Below are 26134 nucleotides of genomic sequence, written 5' to 3'. Positions count from 1 at the left end.
GTTTGTGGGCTGCAACTCCCACGTTTTCTCGTATTACACGAGTGGGCATTTATGTGTATGACCGTTTTTACCCCACCATGTAGGCAGCCATACTCCGCTTTCAGGGGTGTTCATGCTGGGTATATTCTTGTTTCCATAATCCACTGAACGCTGACATGGATTACAGGATCTTTAACGTGCATATTTTATGTTCTGCTTGCGTATACACACAAAAGGACGTACATAACCCCCTCACCCCGTAGTGTGTGTGTGTGTGTGTGTGTGTGTGTGTGTGTGTGTAATTATATTATACGTCCATGCGTCTGACACGTTCAATGAAAGTCTATGCATACTTTAGTTCCAGTGTTTCAGGGAAATGCGGGCCTTTCTTGAATCTTGGGTTTGCTTTACTGCTGTCCTGCATGAACCGGTCCATGTGACTGTAAGTCTTTCACTGAGCTGAGCGACAAAAAAGAACAACCAGGAATCAAAATCTTGACCTTCAGATAGGTCACCCCCAACACCTTCTGACTCCATATTTTGCCAATTCTACCAAAATTACCAACGCACTCCAACAAATCCCACAAATTCTGACAAATTCAGTTAAAATATTTGATGTTCTATTGTCATTCATCAGGACCTCCGCAAAGCATCAGTCAAGCTTCGTATCGATCGAGGATTGTCGCCCAGCTACTTCGATTAAAAAAAAAAAAAAAAAAAAAAGTGAAATGGGAATTAATCTGCCTTGTTATCAGTTTGATGTTTCACCAGCGGCGGTTCCTTCTTTCTAAGTTAACAGCATTTTACGATTTAGTAATGATTTACTGAGTTGGTGGTATGACCTGCACTTTGACAGTTTTTGTTTACTGATTGCATATGTTGGGATTCTGCCAAAATTAAAGAAAAAGATGTTGTAATAAAAATTTTTTAAAAGATATATGAATCAGTATGCACGCTTTTACACACACACACACACACACACACACACACACACACACACATGCAGCGGCGGCGGCGGCGCATGTGGAACTCAGTTATGAGCCATAATTCTTTCCTTATAATTCTAGAAAAATTAAGTCTTAATTCCTTCCTTTCTTCTTTCCTTCCGTATAGTGACCACAATCACATTTTGATTATGTCAGTGGGGGGGATCTGCAGGAAAAGGCACTAACACTAAAACAGTAAATAACTGAATCATCAAGTTGATCAATTGGTTAGCATGATGAATGAATACATAAAAAGGACCTTTATTTCGCAGTACCTAGGACTACTCCGGCTAGCGAAGCGTTCCCCGAGGATAAACCCCGACCGGCACACAGCTCCAGCCCGTCATTTACTGCAACTTTGATCCATGATCCCCACACTAAGAATTAAAAATATTACATAAATCCTATTTCTTTCTTTGGTGGTGGTTCACAGGAAAGAAAAGGAAAAGAAAATGCACACAGATCTTCCACATCATTGTCTTAACTGCGGATTCAGTACCAGTTAGTTTCTTTTTCGACCACGTACGCCTGGACAGAAATAGTAGTTAAAGTCTTCTCGGCTCACAGACAGGAATACAAAGATTGATAACTTTGAATGACTACCGTGTATATAGCTGAAAATGGAAGGGAGATTACTCAGAATATACAATGGCGCATATCTCGTTGAATTCGTATCTCCAAGCGGTAAGTTAAGATTTTTAATTTGTGTTCAAGATTATCACTCGTATAAAATTGTAAACCGGGTTATCCAACCATACTCTCCATTATACCCAAGTCTCTGCCTCACTGCTTAGTTGACTCAGTCTGTATTCAGTTTGTTATGTCATGTGTGTTTTGATTTTGAAAGAAAGCATCTGCATACACATGTACAATGACACACACAACACACACACACACATCTGACACACGCAAGTCTGCACACATGCTGACACATCACACAATGTTCACGTGTGAGAATACATACACATTAATATGTTGCTGGCGTCCGTCTGTCTCGGGAGACAATGGAACTCTGCGCCTAGTTCGATCAAGTTGTTGAGTTGCAGCGCCTGCTGTGGCTGTGCAGTCCGATTCTGGATCGGCAGGCTCTGTTGCAGTTGCCGCAGATGAAAATCGCGCCTGGCTCTCTCCCCTGTTCCCAGTGCTGTTCTCTCTTCTCCTCTCTTCTGCCTTTACGGACCTTCTCCAGTTGTAACGGTCTTCAGCCACCAACTCCCTACCTGCTGGGTTGATGTCGCCTGCCCTCATGTCTCATTTGCAGACGTCTCTGTAGCATACTGCATAGGACAGGTCTTCCAGCAGGTCTGGAACCAGTGGTGAACTTGCCACAAAGGATGTCCTTGGAGATTCGCCCGTCATCCATTCGCCTGATGTGACCGAGCCACAGCAGACGGTGCTGGGTTAGGAGACCTGAGTGCAGACATGCAGGAGATGCCTGCCTGGTCAAGGACTTTCTTGTTTGGTACACGGTCTTGCCACGCGATGCCCAGAATTCTCCTGGGGTTGCGCAGGTGAAAGGAGTTGAGTCTGCGTTCTTGGCGAGTGTAGAGGGTCCATGTCTCGCTGCCATAGAGCAGAGTGCTGAGCACACAGGCTTGGTACACCTGCATCTTGATGTTGATGGTCAGCATGGGATTGTCTCAAATCCTCTTTGCCAGGCGGTCCATGGATGTAGCTGCTTTGTCAATCTGCTTGATGAGTTCAGCATCCAGGGAGAGGCTACTGGAGATGGTGGAGCCGAGGTAAGTGAAGTCCTCGACGACCTCAAGTGTGAAGTCACCAGTAGAGATGCTTGGGGTGCTGCTCACATCCTGGCACATGATGTTGGTCTTCTTTAGGCTAATAGTCAAGCCCAACTCTCTGCATGCTTGGGCAAAGCGGTTGATGAGTCGCTGGAGTGCCTCCTCAGAGTGAGTTGTCAGAGCTGCATCATCTGCAAAAAGCATCTTGTGTATGAGAACCTGTCGCACTTTGGTTTTAGCACGAAGTCGGGCCAGGTTGAAGAGACTGCCGCTTCTGGTGTGGAGATACACTCTGTCCTCTGACTGGCTGAAGGCATAGGACAGCAGCAGCGAGAAGATATGGAGGAGTGTTGGGGCCAGCACACAGCCTTGCTTCACCCCTCTCTTGATTGGGAATGGGTCAGAGGAAGATCCATCATGCTGAACGGTGCCCTGCATGTCTTCATGAAAGGACGTGATCATCCTCAGGAGCTTGGGGGACATCCAATTATATGTAGCAATGTGAAGAGGCCTATTCTGCTGACCAGGTCAAAGGCCTTGGTGAGGTCAATGAATGCAATGTATAGTGGCCGTCTCTGCTCCCGGCATTTCTCCTGCATCTGTCACAAAGAGAAGACCATGTCAGTTGTTGATCTTCCAGCTCTGAATCCGCACTGTGCCTCAGGGTATACACGTTCAGCAAGTAACTGCAGTCTGCTCAGGACTACAACAGCAAAGGCTTTCCCAATGATACTGATATTCCGCGGTAGTTGTTGCAATCGCTGCGATCACCCTTGTTCTTGTACAGAGTGATGATGTTGGCATCACTCAACTCCTGGGGCACAGTCCCTTCTTTCCAGCACTGCAGTAGCAACTGGTGCAGGTGGTGGAGTAGCACAGTCATTTTTCCTGCCTTGATGACTTCAGGCAGGATGCCATCTTTTCCTGGAGCTTTGCCACGGGTGAGGGAGGGGATAGCCTTGCCAAGTTCCTCTTCAGAGGGTGGGATGTCAAGTTCTTCCATGACAGGGAGGTTGGCAGTGCTCTCCACTGCTGCATCTACGACAATGTTTTCTCTTGAATAGAGCTCCTGGTAGTGTTCGCCCATCTCTCTACCTGCTTGCTCCAGTCTGTTATCATGTTGCTGGAAGCTGACTTCAGTGGCACGATCTTGCTTACGCATGGGCCGAAGGCTTTTTTTAATACCATCGTACATGCCACAGATGTTGCCGCAGTCAGCGGAAGGTTGGATACATACACATAATATATGCCACTACATGACACACTATCAGTAACATTTAAACACACACACACACACACACACACACACACACACACACACACACACACACACACACACACACACACACACACACACACACACACTGTGTAGATTATATGTTAAAAAAAAATGTAATCAACATTAAGGGTGCAATAGCTGATAGTGAGTGAAACTGAAACTAGTTAAAGTCTATTCAATCTGATTCTGGCAGGTGATTTAGATCCCACCTGTCTCCTGACTCCTGTTTTAGCTGGACATCACATTGACTATTTTGCAGTTTCATGAAACATTAAACTGTGGGTCTAAAATATCAACAAAACCATTTTTAATTGATATACACAAACTTTGACAAAGGCAACAATCACACTACCTTGACTCAGCTTGAGAACCTTTGACTAGTTTGAGTACGCTTTGATATTATTTTTCATCTGCAAGTTGTGCAATTTCCCAGCTGTGTAATTATAAAGTACACTTGATTTGAATGATGGATAGAGTAATTAATTGTAATGATCATTATGAATATGATAAAATCACATAATGATTGTTATTCTTGTTGCAGCTGTATGATGCAATTGATGGCCGTGATGGTGAGGAAACAGCAGTAAGTAAGACCACAAAAACTATTATTAAATCAAAGTATAAAACATGAAATAGATCTATATAGATTATGATTAAAGCAGTGTCAGGTGAAATGAAAATCTGAAATTTGGGAGAGTAATTGAATCCACTGCAGTATGACAGTGTTAGTTTTACTTTTCTTTTTCTTTTTTGCCCAGGTGATGGAAGAGTTTGTACACAGATACTATATTTGTGTATTGCTGAAGTCATGGGTTGGAATGCTCTTTGCTGTTTTGGGTTCAGGGACGCAATGCTTGCGAAAAATGTGTTCCAACCCCAGCCACACCATAAAAAAATGTTCAGTTAAAAACAAATGTAAGAAAAAAGTACTCCATTAAAATGTGGAAATACTGAAAGTGAAATCAGACTGTACTCAATCTTTCCATTCAAAAACATGTAAAGTTTCACCCAGTCCCCATTTCAGTTTTCAGTTGGTTCCTTGTGATCAGAGCAGTGTTGTCAACAGGATTGCCAAATCTGCTTGCACAGCACTGTCGTTTTGTCCAAAATAGTCAGTGTCTGAACAGACTGGACATCGATCCCTGCATGCCAAAAACTTTGTTGAAAAATGACACAGTGTCAAGATCTTCAGAAGGAATTGGCAGTCAGGCTGTTCAAATTGTCACTGGTAAAGCGGCCCTTTTAGAATGTATCCTTGGGATGCGGGCTATTTCTGGAAATGTGTACACTGTTCTGAAAATGCAATATTTGAGCAAAATTGTGCAATAATTGTGAGGTGCTGGTACTTTTATTATTATTGGAATTTGGAAGTGGGAGAGCTGTTACTGGTGTTGTCTTCTATGTCAGTACTGATGCCATGGAAGTACAAGATTCAGCAACTTTAATGATCAAATTTTAAACTTGGCCATTGACTTCATACATTGTATTTACCTCATGTGAGACCGTGATTACTGATTTGATACTGATCTGTGAGAATCAGGGTTAAAATAAAGGCAGGTTAAATGAGGTCATAATATTATACATTCACAAAGTTTTCTCTTTTCTTGCCTTAAGTCTTTGCTCAAGATCTAAAAATTTGTGTTTTAGAAGAATTGATGTCATTGATTAAGATTTTGTAATGGCATGTTCTGTAAAGTTGATCTGTCTCCTTTCGAGAACAAGGCAGTTTTGCCAAACACCAGATCTGCCCTGTTTGATTGCATGAACATATGGTGTTCACTAGTTCCCAGAATACTTGAAGCCGTTACGTTTAGGATGACTTCCCCATGGTAACACATGCTCTGGATCTTGTGTCCCTGCAGGACTTGCTGTCGTTCCGTCACCCCCATGTGGCCAACCCCCGTCTTCAGCTGGAGAAGCCAGAGGGCCCATGTCAGCGTGTGCTGGATCAGCCCTATGATGAAATTGTGGCTGCACATCTCAGGTACTGTTCACACAGACTTTGACAGAGAGACAGCAGGACAGAGAGGGAGAGGGAGAGATGCTGGATAGACAGAGAGGAAGGGTGGAGAGGGGTTAGGGAGAGACAGAGAATCAAAGGAAGATAAGTCAAGCTACATGAATTAATCCAATTCATTGCTTCAACTTGTCCCCCAGCCTACTTAGAACCTATGGGGAATGTTCTTTTCTCTTTGCTGCTCTGTATCTGGAACAACCTGCCTCATCATATCCATTCATCTGATTCCATCTCTGACTTTCACTCATTACTAAAACTAAAAGCTCACCTTTTTAAAACCTCAGTTTACTTCTTCTCCAACCCAGCCCCCAACTCCCAACCCCCATGTCTGTCAGTTTAAGTATTTAAGTATGACAAATGAAAGAGAGTAAGGGGGAGGGGGTGGGAGGAGAGGGAGGGAGAAATTTGTCATGATTGGTTCATGTTATTTGTAATTTTTTCTTTCATGTGAAGTGCCCTGAGCTTTTAAAGAGAAAGGGCACTATACAAACATATACCTTTTTTTTTCCCTAAACCACTTTCTCCCTATCTTCAGCAGATTTTTTAATTGGTTTATTGATCAACTAATTTATTTGATTGAATGAAAGCACCATTGATAAGTTGGGGTTTTTTTGTTGGTTTTTTTGTTTTGTTTTTTGCGGAACAAAAAGGAGAGGAGAATTTTTGTACCCTCTACTGATGGTAGAAGAGAGCATACTAGTTTGTTTCATTCTATCCCATTGTCCATTTGTCTGTCAGACTCTGTCCATAGCATTGGGTCATTTAAATTATGCACTGTGTTATGTCTTTTTATTTTATTTTAAACTGTCCAGTTATTTTACACCATGTTCATGATAATATTTCCATGCTGCTTGTTTGGACTTCCCCATACATAGCCAATCACTAGCCTGTTCTGTAAGTCCAGACACTGTCATGTAGGGGAACATTTTATCTCTGGTCTTAAGCCACCTACAGAGAGGGCCCTGCACTGCCTCTGTATCATTTGGTGACTACTAACCTCCCTGCTGTTACCATAGCATTGATTGCTTCAGTTGGCCAGTTTCCCTTCCAGAAGAAGGTATTATTTAAACGAAAATATTTTACTAATTCAGTGTTGTTTTTGTGGTTTACAATTTTATGTTCAGATGTTTATTCATGGAGTCAGTCTGTGGTTGTCAGCCAGATAACTACAGCAACAACAGCAGCAGCAGTGGCAGGCAACAACAACAATAAAAAAAAAAATAAAAAAAACAACAACAGCAGTGATAAAACTAAATAGTAATTACACTGTTTCAGGTGCTGCTGGGCGGTGGCCAATCATGACTTTGTGGAAGCCTACGCCTGCCAGTCCCACGTCGTTCAGTATCCTTCTGTCACTTGGCAGTTGAACTGTCATAACAGATTGGGCAGGTGGTAAGTGGCAATCAAACTGTCATAACAGATTGGGCTGGTGGTAAGTGGCAATTGAACTGTCATAACAGATTGGGCAGGTGGTAAGTGGCAATTGGGCAGGTGGTAAGTGGCAATCAAACTGTCATAACAGATTGGGCTGGTGGTAAGTGGCAATTGGGCAGGTGGTAAGTGGCAATCAAACTGTCATAATGGATTGGGCGGGTGGTAAGTGACATTTGAACTGTCATAACAGATTGGGCAGGTGGTAAGTGGCAATTGAACTGTCATAACAGATTGGGCAGGTGGTAAGTGGCAATTGAACTGTCATAACAGATTAGGCAGGTGGTAAGTGGCCATCAAACTGTCATAACAGATTGGGCAGGTGGTAAGTGGCAATTGAACTGTCATAACAGATTGGGCAGGTGGTAAGTGGCAATTGAACTGTCATAATGGATTGGGCAGGTGGTAAGTGGCAATCAAATTGTTATAACAGATTGGGCAGGTGGTAAGTGGCAATTGAACTGTCGTAACAGATTGGGCAGGTGGTAAGTGGCAATCAAACTGTCATAATGGATTGGGCAGGTGGTAAGTGGCAATCAAATTGTTATAACAGATTGGGCAGGTGGTAAGTGGCAAACAAACTTAGATTGGGCGGGTGGTAAGTGGCAAACAAACTGTTATCACGGATTGGGCGGGTGGTAATGGGTAATGTTTGGTATGGGTTTGGAGAGGATGCTCAGTTTGGGGGGTTGGAGGGAGGAGGATGACAAAATGGTGGTGAAAAGAGAGGGGGTGGATGACATCCAGATATTTTCAAGATGTACAAAGAAAGTACATTACTAAATTGTCACATGGACAGCTTCACAAGAGTGCGTGTACATGTAAACACATGCATTGAATTCATATGTTAGTGATACACACACACACACACACACACACACACACACAGACATGCACTCACATACATGTAAGCACTCACACGCACGCTTGTATGCACGCGTGCACACAGACACACAACACGCACACGCATACATACATATATTTTCAGAGATTTTTGCTGTTGTGTCGGTATTGAAACTCGGCCAAGATGGGGAGAGCGGTCCTTAACGTTTGTCCCAGAGTTTTCACACGGGAGTTTCAGAGTCAGAAGGAAGACAACTGGGCTTTGCCCATCATGTTCGTCATCTGTCTAGACCTCCGCCTCTTTGCTCAGAGCGTGAGTACACTGCACTGATTTCAGGTGTTTTTTATTGTTGTTGTTTTTTTTGTTTTTGCTGTTGTTGTGTTTTTACTGCATTTGATTTTAACTCTCAGCAATGTGTAACAAAGACTTGGGCCTACTCAACAAGCAAGATGAGTCTTTGTTTGACATTTGTTTGTCTTTAAGTGATTGTATTGATTATATTTTTATAAACTTTTGACTTCTTTTTTTTTGTGAACATTGATATTTCTTAAACATCTTAAGGCATTTTTGTTTGTTTTTTGGTTTTTTTTTTTGTTGTTTTTCTTTTTTCTTTGTTTTTCTTATTTCAAAGAATACATTTTCTGTGGCTTACATTTAACAGAAGTTCTAAATATGATTCACCTACTTTGCAAAGTCTGTATCCTCTTTACCGACTGAATCCTCATTAACCTACCTCATCTTCTTTACTCAGTGCATTGACGGGTGCAACAGCCGAGTGGTAGAAGCGTTCAGTCTTTCAATCTGACAGTCTTGGCTTCAAATCTCAGTCACAATGCCTGGTGGGTAAAGGGTGGAGATTTTTCCGATTTCCCAGGTCAAGAGATGTGCAGACCTGCTAGTGCCTGAACCCCCTTCGTGTGCATACGCATGCAGAAGATCAAATACACACATTAAAATTGTTGTTGTTGTTAAAGTAATTTATGTCTGTGTTCGGTGGGTAATGGAAACAAGAACATACCCAGCATGCACCCTCCCCCCTGGCCCCCTTCCCCAACCCCTGAAAAAACATAGAGTGACTGCGTATGTGGTGGGGGTAAAAACAGTTATATATGTAAATGTCCACTCGTGAATACGAGTGAATGTGGGAGTCGCAACCCATGAATGAAGAAGACTCAGTGCATCACCCTGTCCATCCCGCTTCACAGCACATATCCCAGTGAAAGCAAAGCTAACCAAAGAAGATGCAGTTGTGTCAAACAACATCAAGTGAGACTGTCACTGTGTGTTGCCAGGCGGACGTGCAGACCGTGAAGAAGAACAGAAACAAGTCAGGGGAAAGGATGGAGAAGGCAGCAGAACTTCTGATGGGTTGTTTCCGTGTCTGTGCCTCCGACAAGTGAGTCACTGCTGTCAGCCCTTTTTTTTTTCTTTTTCTTTTTTTTTGTTATTCTGTTTATATGTGGTGTGTGTTTGTGTTGGTTATCATGTGGATATTATTTGCATTTTCAGGTGCTTGCAGTTTGATTGGTTTATCACTGATGTTGGTGGATTCACCGTGATTGCTGGAAAGTTGTGTGTGAAAATCTGGAAAATAGGCATTGATTACAGTCAGTCTCTGTGCCATGGTTTGTTCTGTGTTGGTGACTGCCATGGAGTTTGGGAACACACTGAACAGTTGTCATGGAGCCATACTGGGTGATTGCCTCCCCTGAAGTGATGACTGCCTCCACAGATAGTCACTGTAAACCTCCCATTAGTGCCGACACCAAAGACTGACACAAACTCAGGACAAGCATCAAAGTGGAGAGGAAGTCAAACCTGACATCACCAGAACAGGACATGAAAAGCCTCTGTTTTTTTGTGTTGTTTTGTTGTTTTTTGGGGGGTTACCTGTATTTTTGTAATGAGTAAGGCGAATGACGATGCTGCTGCAGAGGTACATTTAGGCTGGGACCACTTGACAAGGCTGTACTCAACACTTTTTGGGCATCACTGTGAATGGATGATTGCCAGCACATTGGTCTAACTTTACTTAGAGAAACAAGCTGTACTGATGCCATTATTATAATTATCATTATAATTGTTATTGTTATTATTAGTGTTATTATTATCATGATGCACCCTGGTATCTACTGGTCCTGAGAGATAAAGACACATGAGAGAACTTGTCAGGAAATCTGAGGAGAGCTTACAAAGAAAGAGCTAGTCGTAAGAACTGTTTTGGGTACAAATTACGTCATTCAGTGAAATTATTGTTACTGTTATTACTGTTTTTCTCTCCTGTGTAGTCACTTGCATTGATTTGTGTGTGTGTGTGTGTTTGTGCAGTCGTGCAGCCATTGAAGATTCTAAGAAGTGGGGCATGCTGAACCTTGTCAATCAGCTGTTCAAAATCTACTTCAAGGTCAGTGCTGGTGGGTGGGCAGTGTCACCATACAGTGTGTGTATGTGTGTCTGTCTCTGTGTCTGTCTCTGTGTGTGTATACATCACATGTGTGTGTGTGTGTGTGTCTGTATGTGTGTGTGTCTGTTGTGTGTGTGGGTGTGCTTCTGCGTGTGCATTTTTAGACGTATGTCCATGCTGCATTTGTTGTGTTATATTGCATTGGACTGTACAAATAGTGTATTGTGTTGTATTATGTTACTTTCTTGCGCAGTACATATCAGTGTATTAAATACAGGGTGTTCTCTTCAGGTAGAGCACATTGCCAGTATAATACTTCTCCTGTTTGCTTGTTTGTGTTTTGTCCACCTGTAATTACCTTTGTTTTACTGTCAAATGTGGTTGTTTTTTTTGTTTGTTTTTTTAACAGATTTTTGCCATATGTAACTGTTGGTGTGAGTTCCTTGATGTGAATGTGTGTGTGTGCCTGTGTACGCATGTACATGTGTTTGCATATGTATTTAGTGTGTGTGTGTGGTTATATTATCCAATATTTGATAGCCTTGCCCTCATTTCTAAACTGATTTGTTTGGTGACATTCATTTTACTAACATAACTTTTTCTGACTTATTGAATAAAACTAGATGACTCGTGTGACGTTTTGTCAAACATTGTATTGGTCAGGATCTGCTGAAACATTTGAGGTTTTACCATCAGAGTGATGTTGCAGATGGAAAGAGGAAGGTGGCATATTGGGTAAAACTCTGCCAGTACAGTGTCCGTGAGGGTCTGGGTTTGAATCCTGGTCTCGCCCTTTCTCCCAAGTTTGACTGGAAAATCAAACTGAGTTGCTAGTTAGTTGGATGAGATAATAAACTGAGGTCCCATGTATGCAGCATGCATTTGACTGAAAAAGAACCCATGGCGACGAAAGGGTTTGTCCTCTGGCAAAATTCTGTAGAAGAAATCCACTCCATATATTTGTATGTATGTATGTGTGTGTGTATATATATATATATATATATATATATATATATATATATATATATATATATATATATATATGTGTGTGTATATATATATATATGTGTATATATATATATATATATATAGATATATATATATGTGTGTGTGTGTGTATATATATATATATATATATATATATATATATATATATATATAGACACACACGCACACACACACACACACACACACCTTGTTACACGCAAGGCCTCACTAGTGGGTTATGCTGCTGGTCAGGCATCTGCCTACCAGATGTGGCTTACGTAGTGTATGTGGAGTTGGCTGAAGGCAGTGACACCTTGAGAAAGTGACCGTGTTGCAGATCAACAAACTCCACCTGTGCAAACCGCTGATCCGTGCCATTGACCAGCTGCCCATGAAGGACCGCTTCAGCCTCTCCCAGCTCATCACCTACAGGTATCCTCACTCCTGCTGCACACACACACACATGCACGCACGTATACACACACACACACACACACACACGCGCGCATACAAGCACACACATACGCACACATATGTATGCAAACACACGCATGCATGCGTGCAGATGGACACGCACACGCATGCACGCGCGTCTGTGCGCGCGCGCGCACACACACACACACACACACACACATACACTGTGACTCACACATGCATAACTGCATGCTCAAGCAAACACACACATACAGTGTGACACACACACACACACACACACACACACGTTTGTATTTTCCTGGTGTTGTGGGAGTTTGTCATGGTTAATTATTGTGTTTTCCTGGTTTTGTAAGAGTTTGTCATTATCAGTTCATGATGACGCTTGTGTTTGTTTTCCTGGTGTTGTAAGAGTTGGTCATGGTTAATTCTTGATGATGCTCATGTTGTGTGTTCTCCTGTTATTGCAGGTTCTATGTGGGTAGGAAGAACATGTTTGACAGCGACTTCAAAGCTGGTGAGTGCATCTGACTACATCGGAAATCCTTGATCTGTTTTGTCTTATGTGTTGTTCTGTATCCCATTGTATTGCATTGCATGGCGCTGATATGTTAGCTCAGGTTATTTCTTGCAGCATCAAATTTCTCTGCATGAAAGATGGGGCAGCCCTCTACTGGGAGAGCATGTTATCGCAACACAGTGCCAGGTTTAAAGCCAAAAGTGTTTGTTTGTTCAGTTGAGAATGTTGCTAAAAATGTGAAATTTCCTTTCCTGGTTAATACCAGAATGTATTATGTTTCAACAATAAACACATAAAAAACTGCATTAATGAAACTAGAAAATATGTATCCAGATTTTCATTCAGTACAGACCTTTTTCAAGGATGAAAGACATAATGTGAAAAATGGCACATGAAGTATGACATGTTTTTTATGTGACACATAGTGTTCTCTCTCTCTCTCTCTCTCTCTCTCTCTCTCTCGTATGACGGTCTGACTGTTGCACACCTACAGCACAAGCTCCAAACACTCAGATAAGTGCAGAAAAAAGGATGAGACATCAAGGCAACATCCCATGTTTTAGTCAAATACATTCAGTGCATCGGGATAGCTTGTCTGGTGCCAGGATTTCTCACGTGTCTTCCTGACAGTCACGCTGAGTGTGTGCAGCACATGTCAGTAATGTCATATCCTCTCGTTGAAATGTTTGGCCACCATCATGTCTGCAACACACATCAGTAATATGTCTTCTCGTTAAAATGTTTGACTACCATCATGTATGCAACACACATCAGTAATATGTCTTCTCATTAAAGTGTTTGGCCACCATCATGTCTGCAACACACGTCAGTAATGTCATGTCCTCTCTCCTTAAAGTGTTTGGCCACCATCATGTCTGCAACACATGTCAGTAATTTCATGTCCTCTCTCGTTAAAGTGTTTGGCCACCATCATATCTGCAACACACGTCAGTAATATCATGTCTTCTCTCGTTAAAGTGTTTGGCCACCATCATGTCTGCAACACACGTCAGTAGTGTCATGTCCTTTCTCGTTTGTGTTTGGCCACCATCATGTCTGCAACACATGTCAGTAATGTCATGTCCTTTCATTAAAATGTTTGGCCACCATCATGTCTGCAACACATGTCAGTAATTTCATGTCATCTCTCGTTAAAGTGTTTGGCCACCATCATATCTGCAACACACGTCAGTAATATCATGTCCTCTCTTGTTAAAGTGTTTGGCCACCATCACATCTGCAACACACGTCAGTAATATCATGTCTTCTCTCGTTAAAGTGTTTGGCCACCATCATGTCTGCAACACACGTCAGTAGTGTCATGTCCTTTCTCGTTTGTGTTTGGCCACCATCATGTCTGCACACCCTTGTCAGTAATGTCATGTCCTTTCATTAAAATGTTTGGCCACCATCATGTCTGCAACACATGTCAGTTATGTCATGTTCTTTCATTAAAATGTTTGGCCACCATCATGTCTGCAACACATGTCAGTAATGTCATGTCATCTCTCGTTAAAGTGTTTGGCCACCATCATGTCTGCAACACATGTCAGTAGTGTCATGTCCTTTCATTAAAGTGTTTGGCCACCATCGTGTCTGCAACACATGTCAGAAATGTTGTGTCCTCATTAAAGTGTTTGGCCACCATCGCGTCTGGAACACACGTCAGTAATATCATGTCCTTTCATTAAAGTGTTTGGCCACCATCATGTCTGCAACACATGTCAGTAATATCATGTCCTTTCATTAAAGTGTTTGGCCACCATCATGTCTGCAACACATGTCAGTAATATCATGTCCTTTCATTAAAGTGTTTGGCCACCATCATGTCTGCAATACATGTCAGTAATGTCATGTCCTTTCATTAAAGTGTTTGGCCACCATCATATCTGCAACACGTCAGTAATGTCATGTCCTTTCATTAAAATGCTTGGCCACCATCATGTTTGCAACACATGTCAGAAATGTCATGTCCTCTTGTTAGTGTTTGGCCACCATCATGTTTGCAACACATGTCAGAAATGTCATGTCCTCTTGTTAGTGTTTGGCCACCATCATGTCTGCAACACGTCAGTAGTGTCATGTCCTTTCTCGCTGAAATGTTTGGCCACTATTATGTCTGCAACACACATCAGTAATATGTCTTCTTGTTAAAATGTTTGACTACCATCATGTATGCAACACACATCAGTAATATGTCTTCTCGTTAAAGTGTTTGGCCACCATCATGTCTGCAACACATGTCAGTAATATCATGTCATCTCTTGTTAAAGTGTTTGGCCACCATCATATCTGCAACACACGTCAGTAATATCATGTCCTCTCTTGTTAAAGTGTTTGGCCACCATCATATCTGCAACACATGTCAGTAATGTCATGTCCTTTCATTAAAATGTTTGGCCACCATCATGTCTGCAACACATGTCAGTAATGTCATGTCCTTTCGTTAAAGTGTTTGGCCACCATCATATCTGCAACACACGTCAGTAATATCATGTCTTCTCTCGTTAAAGTGTTTGGCCACCATCATGTCTGCAACACACGTCAGTAATATCATGTCCTCTCTCGTTAAAGTGTTTGGCCACCATCATGTCTGCAACACATGTCAGTAATGTCATGTCATCTTTCATTAAAGTGTTTGGCCACCACCATGTCTGCAACACATGTCAGTAATGTCATGTCCGTTCATTAAAATGTTTGGCCACCATCATGTCTGCAACACATGTCAGTAATGTCATATCCTCTCGTTAAAATGTTTGGCCACCATCATGTCTGCAACACATGTCAGTAATGTTATATCCTCTCATTAAAATGTTTGGCCACCATCATATCTGCAACACATGTCAGTAATGTCATGTCCTTTCGTTAAAGTGTTTGGCCACCATCATGTCTGCAACACATGTCAGTAATGTCATGTCCGTTCATTAAAGTGTTTGGCCACCATCATGTCTGCAACACATGTCAGTAATGTCATGTCCTTTCTCGTTTAACTGTTTGGCCACCAACATGTCTGCAACACATGTCAGTAATGTCATGTCCTTTCTCGTTTAACTGTTTGGCCACCAACATGTCTGCAACACATGTCAGTAATGTCATGTCCTCTCTCATTAAAGTGTTTGGCCACCATCATGTCTGCAACACATGTCAGTAATGTCATGTCCTTTCTCGTTTAACTGTTTGGCCACCATCATGTCTGCAACACATGTCAGTAGTGTCATGTCCTTTCATTAAAGTGTTTGGCCACCATCCTGTCTGCAACACATGTCAGTAATGTCATGTCCTCTCTCATTAAAGTGTTTGGCCACCATCATGTCTGCAACACATGTCAGTAATGTCATGTCCTTTCGTTAAAATGTTTGGCCACCATCATGTCTGCAACACATGTCAGTTATGTCATGTCCTTTCATTTAAGTGTTTGGCCACCATCATGTCTGCAACACATGTCAGTAATGTCATGTCATCTCTCATTAAAGTGTTTGGCCACCAACATGTCTGCAACACATGTCAGTAATGTCATGTCCTTTCTCGTTTAAGTGTTTGGCCACCATCATGTCTGCAACACATGTCAGAAATGTCATGTCCTCTCGTTAAAGTGTTTGGCCACCATCATGTTTGCAACACATGTCAGAAATGTCATGTCCTCTTGTTAGTGTTTGGCCACCATCATGTCTGCAACACGTCAGTAGTGTCATGTCCTTTCTCGCTGAAATGTTTGGCCACTATTATGTCTTCTTTTTTCTCTGTCTGTCCGTCATGGTCCTGTTACATGTTTGGGTCATAGTGTCTGATGTTGTACATACGTCCGTAGAATCTTTTCTGTAGTGTCTGTCCTGTTTCACCAGCACACTGCATCTTCCACATGTCGGACAGTCTGTGGTGAAGATCTGATTTTTCATGATTTACATGTTGTGTGGTGGACACTGATGAAACATTGAGTTCCATTTGTTGCACATTTAGATTTTTGAATGTTCATGTTTCTCTGGGATGATTTTGACACAGTATCCATGAGAATATATTATGAAAGGATGTGCATAATTATTTTTAAAAAAAAGAAAAAAAGAAGAAAAAAAGAAAGAAATATGTCACACTTTTAAAGATATGAAGGATGGGGCAGCAACAAAAAAAAGAGGGAGGGAAAAACCCAACAGATGTCACAAGTGTGGGTGTATATGTGTGTACGTGTGTGTGCGTGCGTGCGTGTGCGCGCGCGTGTGTGTTCATGCGTGTGTGTGTGTGTGCGTGTTCATGTGTGTGTGTGCGCACGTGCGTGCGTGTGTGTGTGTGTGTTTCAGCGGAGGAGTTCCTGACCTTTGCCTTCCAGCACTGTCACCGTGAGAGCAAGAAGAACAAGCGCTTCATCCTCATCTACCTTATCCCTGTCAAAATGCTGCTGGTGAGGCCGCTCTGTGTGTGTGTGTGCGCGTGCATGTGTGCGTGTGCGTGTGTGTGTGTTTGTGTGTGTGTGTGTGCGTACATGTATGTGTGCCACTGCTTCTTCGTGCACACATCACACTATACACCTCCATTAATGTTCAGTAATTGTTGCTTATGTTACCTCCAGGAATTACAGTTTTATTTATGTATCTTTTCAGTGGTTTTATTTTTGTTGTTGTTTTTCTTGCCATTGAATATATCACTATCAAAAATGATCTCAGAGTTGAGAGTGCTGTGGGTATAGATGGGAAGACTGGACCACACAGTCGAGTATCATCCACTTTACAGATTGGTCTGGGTGTGTTCCTTAAATTCCTTGACCAGCACTGCAAGTGTCTGTATCTCTTGGGCCTGGATATCATTATGACAGGAAGCGTAGAGTACAGCCTTGTCCTGTAGTCCCAGATCTAAAATGGACCTCAGTAGCAGCATCGTCATCACTGTCCTCCATCGTCGTCATCAATATATGAAAAAATTGCCTTGCTCCCATGGTGACCTCATTTTCAATCCCCTCCACTTCCATGCTTGGAGTGAGTCCTGTCAAGTCTTCGGTGTTGGCAGATTCATGGTGGACTCTTGTTGGAGGGACGTGTGGGCGGTCTTCTCTCAGGGGGAGACACTCATTCAGTCTTGCTCCACAACTAAGCTATTGTTGTTTATTGTCCATCAGTAGGGGGCTCAGTAGGTGATGTCTTAAGAACGTTAAATCAAAACAGGCACTACTGAACACCACCTAAGTGACTCAGCAGCAGTGCAGTGTCTTCTCTTGTGTGTGGCCTCCTGGCGACCTAACCTCAATGGTTCCCTGTGGACTGCTGTCACTGGGACTGTTACAGACGAAGGCTGATGTGGCTGTGTATGGGGGACTTGGAATGTGCGGCGTGGGGGGAGTGATGCCACTGAAACAATGCAGATGACGAGGCAAGGGGGGAAAAAAATTAATTAGATTTATTCATGACCATTTTTTTTATGTGCATAGTTACATACCATAGCATGAAACTCCGGTATCATTTTCTTTTTTTTTCTGTTGTTGTTGTTGGAGCAATATTGTGGATGTCAGATAGAAGCAATCAAGGAAGAAGAATGAATGAGCGACAGAAGGCACTTGTTTTATATCTTTGTTGTTTTTTCTTTTTGTGCATCACTGTGTACTGTGTGTGTGTGTGTGTGCTGCAGGGTCACATGCCAAAGCAGGACCTGCTCCATAAATATGATCTCCTGCAGTTTGCTGACATCACAAAAGCTGTGGCGTAAGTGTGACCATCGTCTCTCGCACATCTCTTCTGTGCGTGTATGTGTGTGTGTTTATGTTTATGTGTTTGTGTGTGTATGTATATGTGCACTTGCCGAATGTGTTTATGTGGTGTGTGTGTGTGTACATGCACTTGCTGAATGTGTTTTTGTGCATGTGTATGAGCTCTTGAAGAGTGTGATTGTGTGGTGTGTGTGTACACTTACTGCATGTGCTTATGTTGTGTGTGCATATGTGCACTTGCTGAATGTGTTTGTGAGGGAGGTGGGGGGCGTTGTGTGTATGTGTATGTATCTAGACTTGCTGAATATGTTTATGTTGTGTGTGTGTGTGCACTTGCTGAATGTGTTTTTGTGATGTGTGTGTTTGTATGTATGTGTGTGCTTGTGCATTTACTGAATGTGTTATGTATGTGGACCTGCATTTGCTGAATGTGTATGTGTTGTACATGTTTTTATGTGCACTTGCTGACTGTATTTGTAGTGTCTGTGTATGTTTGTTTGTGTATGTGCCCTTGCTAAATGTATTTGTGGTGTGCATGTGTTTGTGTAAGTGCACTTGCTGAATGTACTTGTGGTGTGTGCATGTATGTATTTGAGTGTGTATGTGCACTTACTGAATGTGTTTTGTGGTGAGTATACGCAGTGTATATGTGTGTGTGCTTGCTGTGCATTTGTGTGTGTATGTGTGTGTGTTAGCTTGCTGACTTTATATATGTGTTTGTATGCACATCAGCTGAGTGTGTTCATGTTAAACATGTGTATACAGACGTTCAGGTACATCTGGGTTTGGTGTTTGTGGTATGTTATGCTGTAACTGTTTGAATTATTTAGTTCTAAGTAGCCTTTACTTTTGCTTCACTTGCTGTCAGTGGCTGTAAGGTAAGTTGAACCAAATATTTCATTCCAAGTTCACAGTGGCACTTTGCCTCAAGTCACTAACTCTTTGTCATCGTTGTCATTATTTTCCCCTTTCCCTGTTCTGGGGGTGTATGATGGCTTTGTTTCGCAAACAAAGATTCGCCAAGACATTCCTCAGTTCAGTTCAGCTCGGTTTCTTTTGGAGGCGTCACTGTGTTTGGACAAATCCATACACGCTGCACCACATCTGTAAGCAGATGCCTGAGTGGTAGTGGAGGAATTTTTTGTTTAATGTCCCGTCACACATATCGGTGATTGAAGACATTTTGTTAAAGTATTTATGAATACATCTGAGTATTATCGGTTAGAAGGGGTGGGAGATGTGGATGAATGGAGGGTTGGGGGAAACTGGGCAAATGAGGGTAAAAATGTGGGTGAAATTTGGAAGAAAAACAAAACAAACAAAAAAACCCTCTAAATACAGTTACAGGAAATTACTTAAAGGACTTCGTAAAAGAGAAGTCGTTAAACTGACAAGCGAAACAACTGATAATGAATGCAAAAAGTCAAAAACATCAACGTTCTCAGTCACTTGTGAAGACACACTTTCGTGTACAAAAGGCTTCATCAAGCTACAGTGAAAAATTATATGCTCAATTGTCAGGTTACTAAAGCATATGCACTTGACATTAGAACAATACTTGGTCCGTAATGAATTTGATAATAGTCTGAGAGCTAAACTCAGAATTGGTCTGCGAATCGGACCAAAGTCTGAGTGGTAGCGTAACACAACATGTTTAGTAAGGCACCATGACCGGCCAAGCTCGGCTGTAGCGTGTGCAGTATGGCCTTGATGCTGGTGCCTTCTGACGGTGCACGACCAGCCTTTTGGTGACTGTCATTTTTTTTCGCCTCCCCCAGGTCCGGCAACTTGCTACAGCTGAACGAGGCTCTGGAGAAACACGAGGCGTTCTTCATCCGCTGCGGCATCTACCTCATCCTGGAGAAGCTGAAGAAGATCACCTACAGGAACCTCTTCAAGAAAGTGTATGTACATCTTTTTGATTTCTTTCTTTGTTTTTTGTTTGTTTGTGTTGTTGTTTTTTTTAACCTTGTTTTGTTATTCATTTCCTCTTTGCCCCCCACCCCCACGTCCCCAAGCCAGGTACCAGTATTTGGTCAGATGGGTGTGAACTTTGTTTTTTAAATGAAGTAATTAGGTGTGACTGGAAATTAGTTGCAGCAAGGTTTTGTATATCTATATCTATCTTATCTATATCTGCATCTCTCTCTCTCTCTCTCTCTATATATATATATATATATATATATATGTATGTATGTATGTATGTATGCAGAGATGTGAGAGCTACGCAGAAATGCACTTTTCCATTGCATCAGCAACAAACAAAAAAACCCCAACTCAGTTGGGCATGACTGCAATAGAAAACCCCAGAGGCTCTTCCTCAGATCTGTGTGAATTTGGAGAGAAAATGGGGGTGGGGGAGGGGGTGAGAATGAGGCGTGATGCCCCCAACGATGGCTTAGGGACCGATGTATTTTGCGACAAAAATTTTTGGGGAAAAAAATTACTGCCACTTTGATTTCATATGTCCAGATTTCATCTGTCCAGGCCCGTTTCTCATCCAGTGCACTCTTGTGCCAAAGATTATGTGTCACTTAGATCCAGAGTATTATGTCAGTTTGATCAAATCGAGTGCACTTTGAATGAAGATGCTAGCAAAACAAGATTCACTCCTGTTTTCTGGAACGTACCGATGTGTCCATGGCACTATATGCCAATATGTTTATTATTATTATTATTATTATTTTGAAAAACAGAAGGGTGTGCGTTATGCAGTGTTTTGCCTGTTTATGTGCTGACAAAGAGGGAATGTTGGGGGTTGCAGCTACCTGTTGCTGGACAAGAAACACCACATTCCTGTGCCAGCCTTCACCACAGCTCTCCGCATGATGCAGGTGTGTGTGGGGGTCACTGTGTGTGTGTGTGTGTGTGTGTGTGTGTGTGTGTTCATGTTAGCTGAGTGCAGGTGGTTGTATATGTGTTCATGTCAGTTGAGTGTATGTGTGTGTACTCATGTTAGCTCTGTGTGTGTGTGCATATGCCTGTGTGTGTGTGTGTAAAGTGTTAGCTGAATGCGTGTGTGTGTGTTTGTATCAGCTGAGTGCAGGTGTGCGTGTGTGTGTGTGTGTTAGGTAAGTGCAGATGTGTGTGTTGATGTTGGCTGAATGCAGGTGTGTGTGTTGATGTTTGCTGAGTGCAGATGTGTGTGTTTATGTTTGTTGAGTGCAGATGTGTGTGTGTTCAGGTTTGCTGAGTGCAGATCTGTGTGTTCATGTTTGCTGAGTGCAGATATATGTGTGTGTGTGTTCATTTTTGCTTAGTGCAGATATGTGTGTGTGTGTGTTCATGTTTGCTGAGTGCAGATATAATTGTGTGTGTGTGTTCATGTTTGCTGAGTGCAGATATTATTGTATGTGTGTGTTCATGTTTGCTTAGTGCAGATATTATTGTATGTGTGTGTGTTCACGTTTGCTGAGTGCAGATATAATTGTGTGGGCGTGGGTGTCTTGTTGTGTGCAGTGAATGTGTGGTGTGTAGTCAACATGCTGACCCATGCTGTTGTGATTGTTGTACCACACAGGTGCAGGATGTTGATGATGATGAGACGCAGTGCATCGTGGCCAACCAGATATTTGAGGTGAGAGCTCACATGCACACACACACACACACACACACACACACACACACACACACACTGCAGACACACACACACACACACACACACACACACACACACACATGCAGACACACACACACACGCACGCACAGACACACACACAGACACACACACACACAGACTCACACACACACACACACACACACACACACACACACACACACACACACACACACACACACAAAAGACCTTGCAATATTAGATGAGTTTTCTGTGCCAGTCCCCCTCATTTTGTGAAAATCCATGTGCTTTATGTCTGCCTACTAAGAAGTTTCAAATGGAATTTTATTTTTGATTATTAAATCTATATGCATGCATTATGTGGAAGAAAACCAGTCCGATGATAGAAAGGCAGAGTTGTTGGAGTTGTTATCTAAACTTTGTTTTACCCCTTTTATATCACATTGTATTGTTACAGACAACAGTGGTGATAGCGCACATAAAAGAACCCACGGCAGGAATAGGGCTGCCCCCAGCAAAATTCTGTAGTAAAAGAGTCATTTCGATAGTAAAGCAAATGCACTTGTAGACATAAAAAGTTAATAGACGATAGAGTAGTGCCTGCTTGTTTTCACACCAAAGAGCTTTTCTGTGTAACAGTATGCATAGATTATCTTACATTTCACATTGATGACTTTGGGAGAATTTCTCACCATAACAATCTGTAGCCTGAAACAATAGAAATGTCTACAACACTGGGTACTTTAGAGCAGCATTTGTTATGTGTTTTCAGGGCTATATCAAAGGCCATAAAAATAGAAATGTCTACAACACTGTGAACTTGAGACCAGTGTGTGTGTGTTTTCAGGGCTGCATCAAGGGTCATTAAAAAAATAAATGCCTACAATACTGTGTACTTGACAGCACTGTGTGTGTGTTTTCAGGGCTGCATCAAGGGCCATTAACAAAGTAAATGTCTAAACACTGGGTACTTGAGAACAGTGTGTGTGTGTTTTCAGGGCTGCATCAAGGGCCATTAACAAAGTAAATGTCTAAACACTGGGTACTTGAGAACAGTGTGTGTGTGTTTTCAGGGATACATCAAAGGCCATTAACAAAATAAATGCCTACAATACTGTGTACTTGACAGCACTGTGTGTGTGTTTTCAGGGATACATCAAAGGCCATTAACAAAATAAATGCCTACAATACTGTGTACTTGACAGCACTGTGTGTGTGTTTTCAGGGCTGTGTCAAGGGCAATTAACAAAGTAAATGTCTAAACACTGTGTACTTGAGAGCACTGTGTGTGTGTTTTTAGGGCTACATTAAGGGCCACTAACTAACAATATAAATGTCTACAGTGCTGGGCACTTGACAGCACTGTGTGTTTTCAGTGCTACATGAAGAGCCAGTAACAAAGTAAATGTCTACAACACTGTGAACTTGAGAGCAGTATGTGTGTGTGTGTTTTCAGGGCTACATCAAGGGCCCTTAACAATATAAGTGTCTACAATGCTGAGTACTTGAGAGCACTGTGTGTTTGTGTTTTCAGGGCTACATGAATAGCCACTAACAAAGTAAATGTCAACATCACTGGATACTTGAGAGCACTGTGTGCGTTTATTTTCAGAGCTACATCAAGGGCCATTAACAATATAAATGTCTACAACGCTGGGTACTTCTGAGCACTCTGTGTGTGTGTGTGTGTGTGTGTGTGTGTGTGTGTGTGTGTGTGTGTGTGTGTGCATGTGTGTTTTCAGGGATACATCAAGGGCCATTAACAAAGTAAATGTCTACAATGCTGGGTACTTATGAGCACTCTGTGTGTGGGTGTGTGCATGTGTTTTTTTCAGGGATACATCAAGGGCCATTAACAAAGTAAATGTCTACAATGCTGGGTACTTATGAGCACTCTGTGTGTGGGTGTGTGCATGTGTTTTTTTCAGGGATACATCAAGGGCCATTAACAAAGTAAATGTCTACAACGCTGGGTACTTATGAGCACTCTGTGTGTGGGTGTGTGCATGTGTGTTTTCAGGGATACATCAAGGGCCATTAACAAAGTAAATGTCTACAACGCTGGGTACTTGAGATCATTGTGAATTTGTGTTTTCAGGGCTACATCAAGGGTTACATCTCAGAGACTCACAAACTGCTGGTGGTCAGCAAAGCCAATCCCTTCCCACCTCTGTCTGCCGTGCTGTCCTAGTGCTCACATCATATTGATGTTGCGTGAATGGTTCTGTTTTTAAGCTTTTTTCATTGTTGTTGTTGACCAACTGTTCTTCTCTGCCTCATGTTCTGTATGTTTGGGTTCCCTCTGGTGTTTCATCTTCACCTTCTGTGAGCTTTTAATGTTCATGTGTAATTTCATCATTGTTTTCTCCAGTGTTATTTGTTAAGTTCGGAAGGCATCATTGTTTTTCTCATCAACATTGTATCTGTCTCTTCTCTTTTTGTATTGTTTTACAAAAACAGGTATTGTCTGTGAGTTAGAGAGGTGTATGTGTGTGTGTTTGTGCGTGTGTGTGTGTGTGTGCGCACATCCACACATGAATGTGCATTGATACAGAATTGTTTGTAAGGGTGTGTGTGCACATGCATGTGTGCATCAGTGCAAGTTGTATGTGTGTCCACTCATGCTATTGAATGTGTATGTGTGCATGCTTGTGTGTATGTGTTGTGTGAAACTCTGTTAATGGTTTGTTTGGGTAAGTCATGAACAGAGCATTCACAAACCTGATCCATTCAGAATATGGGAATGTGCGTATCGGAATGGGTTGGACAGAGTGTGTTTGTGTGAGTAGGCTTGCACATTGAGTATACATGCTTGTAATGATGCAAGAATTGTGTGCATATACAGTGGATTCATGTATGAGTGTGTGATGAGAGCTGTACACTGCCCTCTCAATTCTGAACAAGTGTTCAGGGTCCAGTCATTTCTCTGAATGAAAAAAAGAGTTTCCTTATTTTAACCTTTGCTGTGTATTAGCTGAACACTCACTTCACATTTTGTTTGGAGACAGGAGCTGTCTACATGGAACAATTACAATTTTTTTTTTTTTAAATGGAAAAAAGAAAAAAAGAAAAACCAACTGGAACAACCACAGTTAGATTAATTTTATCACGGTCTTCACCCCTAGAAAAGTTGAAGTTTTTTTACATCTGACTAGTTTTGATGCCATGCAAATTAATTTCAATCTTTGGTTACCTAGTTATGGTGTTCACTTTTTTTATCCCTTTTTTTTTTTTTTGCTCTCTTAAGGCAAGAGGGCAACACCAGTTTATTCAACAGGCTAATATTACAGTAATGTCACCTAGTTGCGAACAGTTTTTGCATGTGGATTTTCACTCTTGATTAGCTGGTAAGAGTTCTAAATATCTGTATACTTGTCATACCTTCTAGATGAAATAGAGGCGTGATTTTTCTATTTAAAAAAAAGCTCTTTTCCTCTACTTATGATGAGAATTAAACTGTGCAGCTAAAAAAATGCATCGGTAAAGTTGATGACCATTCAGCTGTGTCCTAACTCTGGGTGGAAGTGAACCTGGGTAGATACTCTGGGTGGAAGTGAACCAGGGTAGATACTCTGGGTGGAAGTGAACCAGGGTAGATACTCTGGGTGGAAGTGAACCTGGGTAGAAGGGAACCACAGCTGACAGGGTTTAACCTGTGGGGCTAACTCACTGCTTTGCCATGGCAGCTGTGACTTGTTTTGTATGTGTGTGTGTGTGTGTGATGTATTTGGAAGGAAGAGAGAGGGGTGGATGTAAAGATGTGGGTGGGAGAGAGTTAGCTGGTTGATTTGTTTGTTCCTGGCTTAAAAAAAACATCATCACAAAAAACATGACTGACTGTGAATAAACGATGTTTTAACATTTTGATGCAAGCAATGTTGATGTATATGTATGTTATGAATGGATATAAAATGTAATGGATATAAAATGAGCGATTTGTCAGTGTGTTTGTTTACCATCACCAGCATCCCATTTTGCATTGGTTGGTTGTGGTCTTTTGAATCTGAAGTACAAATATACACACACACATACATGTACAGCTCATGTGTCAATAAGCATAAGCTCTGACACATCACATCAAAACACAAGCACACTTTTTTCTTCTTCTTTTTTCTTTTTAATTTTTGTTCTTTCATTTTAAGGTTCCTTTGGCATGCATAAATAAAAGTCGTTGACCTGAACAAGTAATGTGGTTTTTGCAAGAAATATTTTTATTATGGTCATCCTATGATAGCTATGTACAAGCA

The 26134-nt window shown here is 41.8% G+C and overlaps 1 protein-coding gene and 1 long non-coding RNA gene across 2 annotated transcripts; one reads left to right on the top strand and one right to left on the bottom strand.

The window, feature by feature from the left end:
* Window positions 1–1601: 1601 nt before the first annotated feature.
* On the top strand, window positions 1602–25478 carry LOC143289082 (PCI domain-containing protein 2-like). Its single transcript, XM_076597922.1, has 15 exons — window positions 1602–1649; window positions 4528–4569; window positions 5849–5970; window positions 7279–7344; window positions 8494–8590; window positions 9571–9674; window positions 10607–10682; window positions 12007–12101; window positions 12572–12618; window positions 16914–17014; window positions 18232–18305; window positions 20089–20214; window positions 21075–21144; window positions 21831–21887; window positions 23986–25478. Exons 1-15 carry the CDS (start codon window positions 1614–1616, stop codon window positions 24076–24078), a joined length of 1206 nt encoding a protein of 401 aa, XP_076454037.1. The 5' UTR covers window positions 1602–1613; the 3' UTR covers window positions 24079–25478.
* LOC143289084 (uncharacterized) lies at window positions 24944–25598 on the bottom strand. Its single transcript, XR_013056185.1, has 2 exons — window positions 25476–25598; window positions 24944–25417 (listed from the first exon to the last, which is right to left on the bottom strand). It is a non-coding gene; the product is annotated as an uncharacterized LOC143289084 (long non-coding RNA).
* Window positions 25599–26134: the final 536 nt, after the last annotated feature.

This window comes from Babylonia areolata, chromosome 13 (assembly GCF_041734735.1).
Source record: "Babylonia areolata isolate BAREFJ2019XMU chromosome 13, ASM4173473v1, whole genome shotgun sequence".
NCBI lineage: Eukaryota > Metazoa > Mollusca > Gastropoda > Neogastropoda > Buccinidae > Babylonia > Babylonia areolata.
Note: the sequence above shows the minus strand (reverse complement) of the source record. Positions and strands in the feature narration are given on the sequence as shown.